The sequence below is a fragment of the Megalobrama amblycephala genome, linkage group LG11 (assembly GCF_018812025.1).
Source record: "Megalobrama amblycephala isolate DHTTF-2021 linkage group LG11, ASM1881202v1, whole genome shotgun sequence".
NCBI lineage: Eukaryota > Metazoa > Chordata > Actinopteri > Cypriniformes > Xenocyprididae > Megalobrama > Megalobrama amblycephala.
In genome coordinates this window covers 6,631,380-6,641,040 of record NC_063054.1, presented here as the reverse complement: position 1 = coordinate 6,641,040, position 9,661 = coordinate 6,631,380, and the positions used below count along the sequence as shown (strand labels likewise).

At 37.6% G+C, this 9,661-nt stretch overlaps 1 protein-coding gene across 1 annotated transcript; it reads left to right on the top strand.

Annotated features, from left to right (window-relative positions):
• The first annotated feature begins 4,834 nt into the window (after nucleotides 1–4,834).
• On the top strand, nucleotides 4,835–9,421 carry si:dkey-63b1.1 (B2 bradykinin receptor). The gene is made up of 2 exons (XM_048208507.1): nucleotides 4,835–6,668; nucleotides 7,251–9,421. Exon 2 carries the CDS (start codon nucleotides 7,258–7,260, stop codon nucleotides 8,344–8,346), a length of 1,089 nt encoding a protein of 362 aa, XP_048064464.1. The 5' UTR covers nucleotides 4,835–6,668; nucleotides 7,251–7,257; the 3' UTR covers nucleotides 8,347–9,421.
• The last annotated feature ends 240 nt before the right edge of the window (nucleotides 9,422–9,661 follow it).

Here is a 9,661-nt window from a genome sequence, read left to right as displayed (position 1 = left end):
GCTTGGGTGGGCACTTCAAGTTTAGCGCTTTAGCCATTGCCTCAGGTGCTCCTTGCAGGGGCGTAGTTTGTGGGGGGGAGGTAACCCCCCCAATATTCAAAGCCATCAGTTACAACCCCCTCAATACAACACAACCATACCAACGTTCAACCCCCCCCCAAAGTTGAAACCAAATCTACGCCCTTGGCTCCTCGTCTTAAGGTGGTGCAACACTCCAACCGCTTCACATTGTATTCGTAACATCGTTGATGCAATTGTTCTCTATTCTTAATCTAATTGTTGTGGCAGCCCCTTACTGAGCATATAATACTCATCTACCATTACAGCTATAGGATTACTGCTAGCGACTACTAGCTTAGGACCCTCAGCCGGAAGTAAGATGACAAAACAAATGTAATGGTGCCACCCTTGTTGTCGTGGAAAATAAGGTGAATAAACTGAACATGTAATACGCATGAGCATGATGTCACCGGTTTCAAAATGCACATTTTTGTTGTTTACATGGACACAATATTGGTATCATTTTCAAAAACTTGCACTCTGAAACCCGATTTCAAAAACTTTTGAAATCTGTGTTGTCGTGCAAATGATCAGCCAAAATACATAAAAAGTGATTTGTTTTTAGTGTCGTGTAAATGGCCCCTTAGGCCCCATTTAGAGTGTTTTCATTTAAAACGCATAACTTTTGCTACAGTTACTCCTGTCCACATTCTTCGTTCTGCATGTCCTTGATGACCGTGTAAACAATAACATGGAGACTGAACTGCAGTCTTTGCTGGCTTTGTTGTCATTGTGTAGACATTGTGCAGTTAAACTGCATTTTTTAATATCGCGTCTAGCTACATGCGCAATAGGCAACTGTTTACACTTGTATGTGCATGCCCAGTGTTCATGAACGGTCATGTGACAAGCGTTTTCGGTTGTGTAGTGTAGACGGAGATCGTTTCTGAAATGCTGTGGAAACACCAGTGTAGACGATCATTTCAAATGCACTAGTGTAAACAGGGCCTTAGTTAGTTATCATTAGTTATCATTGGTATCATTGGTTCCTGTTTTATTCTTTTTTTTTCCCCTTTGTTTCTTAAAATGTTTGCATTAGTTTCCATGGTTATTCGTTGTCTGAGTAATTTACCCACCTGTTTCTTGCTTCCTCGCTTTGATTAACCTTTGTATACAGTATATACCCCTGAGTTTGAAGTCTGCTTTGTCCAATCTCATTGTTGTTTAATGGTTGTTATTTTGCTGGGTGTTTGTATTCTGATCTCTTGAGAGTCTGTTAATTTGATTTGAGTGTTTATTAAAATTAACTGCTGCATTTAGATCCAGCCTCTATATGATCCTTGTCTCAACCGTTGCTGACAGTTAAGCTTTATTGTCATATTTTTCAAGTACTGAAGTGAAAAATTAGCACACTACCACAGAGGTGGTATTGGATTTCTGAGTTTGTAGTGAACATTAGAATTGAGGGGAAAAGAGTAGAGACTTGAACCATTTTTATTTTCAGTACTCAAAATTTATTAGCTGTTTCAATGGGTCAAGGAGAAGCACTTTATATTGTTTGGCCTGCTGGGTTTTACAAGATTACTGTGTTGCCAACTCAACATTTGTGTTTATTTGCTTTTTTTTTCTTTTGCTTTTTTTGCATCAACTTTGTCAAAACGATCCCCTTTCACACTGATCCACAAAAATTACTAAAAAGCTGTATTATGCTGCTAGGCCAGTAGTTGGCGATGTCACATTGTGAAGAAACACTATGTGCCTATAGAATGAACATGTAATACGCATGAGCATGATGTCACCGGTTTCAAAATGCACGTTTTTGTTGTTTATATGGACACAATATTGGTATCGTTTTCAAAAACTTGCACTCTGAAACCCGATTTCAGAAACTTCCATTTTCAGGCCGTCAAAACGCCATTGTCGTGTAAAAGATCAGCCAAAACATATAAAAAGTGTTTTGTTTTTAGTGTCATGTAAATGGCCCCTAAAGCCGGGGACACACCTAACGATTGTAAGGCCGATTATGAGTGTAATTTGATACTTACGACTGATCATGTCCAATCGCGCCGAGTCAGAGCCAGTTGCGTTAAGTCGGTGTTTACAGTTGGTGCTTAAAATCGTGCAGTGTGCTGCGTCTAACGATTCTAGTCTTAGAATTTTTAGAAACAGTCATTGCCAGTCCTCCTCGCAAAGATTCTATAGCGTTATTTTACTGTCAAATGTCGAGAGCACATTATTGTGACGCGAGAGCATCAAATGTAATGCGCGAGCGCAAATCTGTCCGCTCGCGCGCGGATTTCCTCTGCTCTCGCGCAAATCTGTCCGCTCGCGCGCAGATTTCCTTTGCTCTCGCACAAATCTGGACACGCGCGCTCAAATATACAGTGCTCTCTTATGAACTGCCTCTCCTCTCGCTCAGATATTGCGTGTGCACGCTCAAACTGTTTCCTGCGTGCTCAAACGTGTCCTGCGCGCTCAAACTGCACATGTGCGCTCACGAATCTCTCCGTGCTCTTGCAGAAATTAATTTGCTTTTGGATTAAACGCTGTCAAAAGTTATAAACCAATCAGAAGAGACGACTCATCCATGAAAATGCTACGTGGAATCGTATTGGCTGAGAGTGAACTGCGCCTGGAATTCTTTCGACAAAAATATATATTTTATTTCTTTACAATTTAATAATATTTATCAAATGTAACCTAGTCTAACTGCATCACATTACAGGTCAAACCCCTATTTATCTAAACAAACAAACAAAAAATGTTTCTTAAAGTTATTGTGGTCATACGTTTTGTGTTGAATTTTTTTTTTTAAAAATAGGTAACATTTTACAATAAGGTTTTTATTTGTTAACATTAGTTAATGTATTATCTAACATGAACTAACAATGTGCAATACATTACTGTAATTATTAATCTTTGTTAACATTAAAAATACAGCTGTTTGTTGGTTGTTTACTTCACAGTGCATTTAATAATGTTAACAAATACAACATTTGATTTTAATAACGTATTAGTAAATGTTGAAATTAACATTAACAAATATTAATAAATGCTAAAGAAGAGCAATTCATTATTAGTAATGTTACAAGCGTTAAATAATGTTAACGAACCTTATGTAAAGTATTACCAACAAATATCTTCTGTTTAAGACAAAAAAGGGTTAAATCGTTTCCCTTAATACTTAATGTGGAGATCAATATACATAAATTTCTTTTGAGGTCTGGAATTAATGATTCATACATCAAATACATTCTGATACATCAAATACATTTTAACAGACTGGTCAACCTACTGGCAGAACAGTGTAACAACATTAGTTTCAACATTCATTTAGTATTATTTTAATTGGAAATCAGTGTAATTCAGAAAAATTGTTATTGCTACTTGCATTATTATTTAATGTTGAACACAGATGTAGCTGTATGTTGTTGAAAACACTTTGTGAGCTGTTTAAAACATATAGTACGAATGCTTTCACAAATGCAAAAGCAGGTATATTCTTATGATTGTAATTTCAAAAGGTTTAAGACATAACCGAATCGTTGTCATTTACGTTCTTTTGCTTACGTGCATAACAAGAGCTAGATTTTTGTAGTGATAAGACCTCAAAAGAAAGAAGGTGGTATGTGATCTCCACATTAAGTATTAAGGCTGCTATTGCGGAAATCAGCTTTACAATAAGGTTGCGTTAACATTATTTATCTGTATCATTAACTAATAATGAATTGTCTTCTTCACATTTATTAATATTTGTTAATGAATTTCCATTTACTAATACGTTATTAAAATCAAATGTTGTATTTGTTATTATTAAATGCCATAAACAACCAACAAACAGCTGTATTTTTAATGTTAACGATAAATAATTACAGTAATGATTGCACATTGGCGAGTAATACATTAACTAATGTCAAATAAAAACTGTAAAATGTTACCTATTTTTTAAAAAAAAATTTCAACACAAAACGTATGCACAATAACAGCATTTTTTGTTTGTTTGTTTAGATAAATAGGGGTTTGACCTGTAATAGGGACTAGGTTACATTTGATAAATATTATTAAATTGTAAAGAAATAAAATATATATTTTTGTCGAAAGAATTCAGGCGCAGTTCACTCTCAGTGATAAATTTTCATGATAGTCGTCTCTTCTGATGACTAACGTTAATCCAAAAGAAATTAATTTCTGCAAGAGCACAGAGAGATTTGAGCGCACATTCTAGCACGCAGGAAACAGTCACACGCAATGAGCGAGAGGAGAGGCAGTTTAAGAGAGCACTGTATATAGCGCGCGCGTATTTGCGCGAGAGCAGAGGAAATCCGCGCGCGAACGGACAGAATTGCGCTCGCGCATCTGGCTCTCGCGTCAAAGTGCTCTCGATACGTAAAATAACGATACAAAATTATCAGTTAACGAGCAAATGATACAAAGGAAAGTATATACAGAGAGAAGGCAGCATATAACCGAGAGCCCTGCCCCTTTAAACAAGCGGCGATCGCAAAAAACGAAATAAATACACATTGGACAACCGGTGAAAGTGCCATTACAACATATCTTCGAGGTAACGTACCATAATAGAAGTGATAAGGAAAGAAGCTGGGCTGCTATTGTGGTAGTATAACAGGACCGGATTTACTTCTGTGGGGCACCAGCCAATAGTGGGGCATTTAATGACTAACGTCTGTATATATATTATTTATCAGTGCCGTTTGATACAATATATACAGTATAAAGAGCGCCCCTTTGAAAAGTGAAAGTGCAAGCTTGTGGTAGTATAATTTACTTCTGTGGTATTGAGGCCGTTTCATCGCAGCTCATTGAGGATCGTTGCTTAACAACGGCGACACCACCGGAGTGCAAGCTCTAAAAATAGATTAATTTACCAAAGTTTACTCACCTCAAATTCTCTCTGTTGAAAACAAAGTGCGCGTTTTCCTCTTTTTTTTTTTTTTTTTTTTTTTTGTTATTTTCCGCACAAATATAGCTGCAGATAAAGAGCGCCAGCTGTTTGTTTACATCCATTTTCAAGATCCCGCGCACAGTGTGTTGCTTAGCAGCTGTCTCAATCGTAAACGTTTGTGTTCTTCTCCGACTGTCAACGATTAAAATCGGCTCCAGTTGAAGGAAACAATCGGTATGTGTGTTCTGTTCAGTCTTAGAATGTTTCAGCTAATCGTTAGGTGTGTCCCCGGCTTTAAGCCCCATTTAGTGTGTTTTTGTTTAAAACACTTTTGCTACAGTTACTCCTGTCGTTTACACTACTCTGCACTACACTACATGGCTGCCCACATTGTTCGCTCTGCATGTCCTTGACGACCATGTAAACAATAACATGGAGACTCACTGAACTGCAGTCTTTGCTGGCTTTGTTGTCATTTTTAGCAGCCATTATACAGTTAAACTCTACATTTTTTAATACCGCGGCTACCTACATGAGCAAGAGGCAACTGTTTACACTTGTACACGCATGCCCAGTGTTCATGAACGGTCATGTGACAAGCGTTTTCAGTTGTGTAGTGTAGACGGAGATCATTTCTGAAATGCTGTGGAAACACCAGTGAAGACGACCATTTCAAACGCATTACTGTAAACAGGGCCTTAGTTAGTTTTCATTAGTTATCATTGGTATCATTGGTTCCTGTTTTTTTCCTTTCTGTTTCGTTTGTTTTCACGTTTTCTTAGAATGTTTGCATTAGTTTCCATGGTTATTCATTGTCTGAGTAATTTACCCACCTGTTTCTTGCTTCCTCGCTTTGATTAACCTTTGTATACAGCATATAGCCTTGAGTTTGGTGTGCTTTGTCCAATCTCATTGTTCTTTAATGGTTGCTATTTTGCTGGGTGTTTGTATTCTGATCTCTTGAGAGTCTGTTAATTTGATTTGAGTGTTTATTAAAATTAACTGCTGCATTTAGATCCAGCCTCTATATGATCCTTGTCTCAACCGTTGCTGACAGTTAAGCTTTATTGTCATATTTTTCAAGTACTGAAGTGAAAAATTAGAACACTACCACAGAGGTGGTATTGGATTTCTGAGTTTGTAGTGAACATTAGAATTGAGGGGAAAAGAGTAGAGACTTGAACCGTTTTTATTTTCAGTACTCAAAATTTAATAGCTGTTTCAATGGGTCAAGGAGAAGCACTATATAGTGTTTGGCCTGCTGGGTTTTACAAGATTACTGTGTTGCCAACTCAACATTTGTGTTTATTTGGTTTACAAAAAAGAATGTTGTAAAAAAAAAAAAAATCAGATACTGTTTTTAAGGACTTGCATCCGAGAAGACATTTAAAAGAAAACCACATATGGTGAAATCTTTCTGGAATACCCCCATAATATCTGGCTTATCTACAGTTGCTGTGTCATGAGCTGAAGATTTGTTATAAAGGAAGCATCACGCTTGAGTCATAATGTTTATCTTCATATCAGCTTCATAACAGTTATATGTGCAAGTGTTTTACTCACGCGAAAGACAGCCAGAGCATGACAAATGGAAAGCTAGAACAGATCCAGGCTTCCAGTGACGACAGCCTCATTATGCGTTTATAAGAGCGCCTGTCTGAGCTCACCACTATCTAGTTGGAGGAGATTCAGCCAGACAACACATCGGAAGTGAACGGATAGTGACTCTGGATCTATAATCTGGAGCTGTCACTTAACATGAAAGGTAGGTGAGATTCTTACCAGTCATCTGGACTTTAATAATAATGGTTATATTCAAACAACACAAGTTACATCAATAACTTCATCACTAATCATAGCAACAGGTTATGCTAATGTTGGAAATAGACTTTAATGTTATTGAATTTAATATGGAGATGAAACATTATAAATCAGAATACAAAACTGAGATTCAACACATTTTGCTAATAGTCCGAAAATGTGTCAGAAGCTACTGAAATTACTTGGAATTTCCAGGTTTTGCTCAGTCAGATGGATCAGATCCAGCAAATGACTCGCCTTCATTCCTTGAGTTGGATTAGTTGTTTTTTAGTTGCCAAACATGAAGGTAACTTTAAACATCACCAATTCAGGAATAAACAGCAGGAATTTGTGATTATCCTGAACATAAATTTACACCATAGATTACTGTCATCCTTTTTACATGAAAATACCATTTTAGTCGTTCTACTTCAAAGATTCTTGTTTAATTTAATGTTAACCACTGCTTCTTTGTAATAACCTCTGAGTGAAAATTGTATCAAAGTAAATGTTAAAAGTAAAAAATATATATATATCTTTTTCACAGTGTCCCAATGGAACTAAATTCATCGAACGTCGCCTGCAACGAAACAGTCGCCTGGATATGGCTGTCTTCTCTCCAGCCTCCATTTCTGGCTCTTATCAGCATCCTGGGAGTGGTGGGCAACAGTCTGGTCCTCTGCGTGTTCTGTTTCCAGCGGAAGCCGTGCAGCGTAGCTGATGTGTATCTGGGCAACCTTGCAGCTGCAGACCTCATTATGGTCCTCTGTTTGCCCTTCTGGGCGGTCACTATCGCCCGAAACTATCAGTGGAACTTTGGTCAACTGCTCTGCAAGGTGGTCAACACCGCCATCTCGATGAACTACTACTGCAGCATACTTTTCCTAGTGCTAGTCAGCGTGGACCGCTACCTCGCCCTGGCCAAACCCATGACTCCCAGTAGGCTGAGATGCCCCAAATGGGCCAGGCGTATCTGCGTGGTGATTTGGGCGGTTGGATTCACCCTCAGCCTCCCAGCAATGCTCTTCCGAGGAGTAAATTTCGTTCCAGTCGTAGAGGTGGAAGCCTGCTACCTAGTGTACCCTCATCCGGCCTGGGTGCTCCAACGGAACATTACGATGAACTTGATTGGATTCCTGGTTCCCCTGCCAATCATTTCGCTTTGCACCTATCACATGGTCAAGGCACTTAAAAATCGTGGTGTGGTGATTCAACCGAGGGTGCAGACGGAGAGGAAGGCTGCTCATCTGGTTCTGACGGTCCTCGCAGTGTTTCTCCTGTGCTGGACACCCTTCCAGCTACTGCGTTTCCTTAACACACTTGACTACTTTAATCTCCTTGCTGGGTGCCTCTGGGAGCACATATTACAAATAGGCAATGAGCTGGCTACTTATTTAGGGTATAGCAATAGCTCAATTAACCCTTTCTTGTATGTTATCGTAGGGAGTCACTTCCGAAAGAAAGCTCGAGGAGTTTTTTGGAGTCTTTTGCATCCCAGACGGAAGAGCAGCTCCTCTGTGCTCACAAACGTTACTGTTATTAGCAAGTGTGGTGACAGTCCCAAAGACAACAGAATAACACCGCTGACTCTAAGAGCTGTATACCCACCCCTCACACCTCATATAGTGTGCAGGTCATTATGAAGATACAAAGAAACTCAAACGGAGGAGGTTCGATTCCCAGGAGAAACATATATACCTCTTATTTGTTTAATTGTGCAATCCCGTTTTCCTTCCCTCGCATCTATTCTTTCCATCTTAGCTGAGGTGTGGAAAGAATGAGATGCGAGGAAAGAGGAATCAGTGGAATATTCAAGTGTCAAATCAATAATTACTGATGATTTCGCACTAAAATGTTTTGAAAAGACTTTTGTAAAGGTATAAAAACATCTGTGGACTAATGTGTTTGGTTTTAATATTATTAGTGAACTGAAAGAGTGTATTGTATTGTTAATCTTTTACAGTTACTTACAACATTTCATTTTCACGAAAGCAAATTTAATAACCACAAACCTTTATTTATTGTTTTTTTTTAAACCAAGGAGTATATTCAAAACCAAAGCTGTTTTTGAATATATAATGTATATATTTAATGTGTATTTATATCATTGTACTTTGTGTTATATTAATAAAAATAATTCAAACTGTCTATTTAAATACTGTGATAAAACATTACTTTGTACTGCTTTAATACCTTGCTGTGCTGTTATGTTTATGTAGCTGGTTAAACAAGATATTTTAAATAAAGCAAGCTGTACTGTTGATATGTGAAATATGTTTTTGGCCGAGGTTCAGGGAAGGATACACCTATGTTTCCTAGTTCTCCATTCTCCTTTGGAAGCTTCCCTTATAGTGGGTTTTGTAAATTGATATATCCTTCATGATGGTGCTCGATCGATTTCTGGTTCATGGAGGACAGAGCAGTGAGCAACCAAGGAGCAATTAGAGTATTTAGAAGCACATCACTTTGAAAAAGTGCATTATAGTTTCATTGTTACATGGGTCAATGATGTGATGGATCATTTTTTTTGTCCAAAGGCCTTAATAATAATAAAAAACAAAGATATGACATCCAAAGGTAGTACAGCTAGATCACATTTATTGAATCCAAAAGGTTTTAATTATATTTTGCTACATGTAAATGTATTTTAAAGATTTTGAAGTGTCAAAAGGTCATTCGATTTAACCGTCCAAAGGCCAACACAGCCATTTCATTTGTGATTAATAAATCTTATAAAACATGGAAAATGTTGTAATATTTTAAAAACTTGTACTAAATATAAAATGATTGTCCTTTTGCTAGCTACCTAGCTAGATATCAGCCTGTTATCATTGTTTGAGAATATTGTCATTCAGTATAACCAAAAGTGTCATTCGGTAAAACCTAAATTTTGGTTAATAATGACAAAAGCAGTGTTAATTGATTATAAAAACCACATAATCTCATTGTTAACACTTA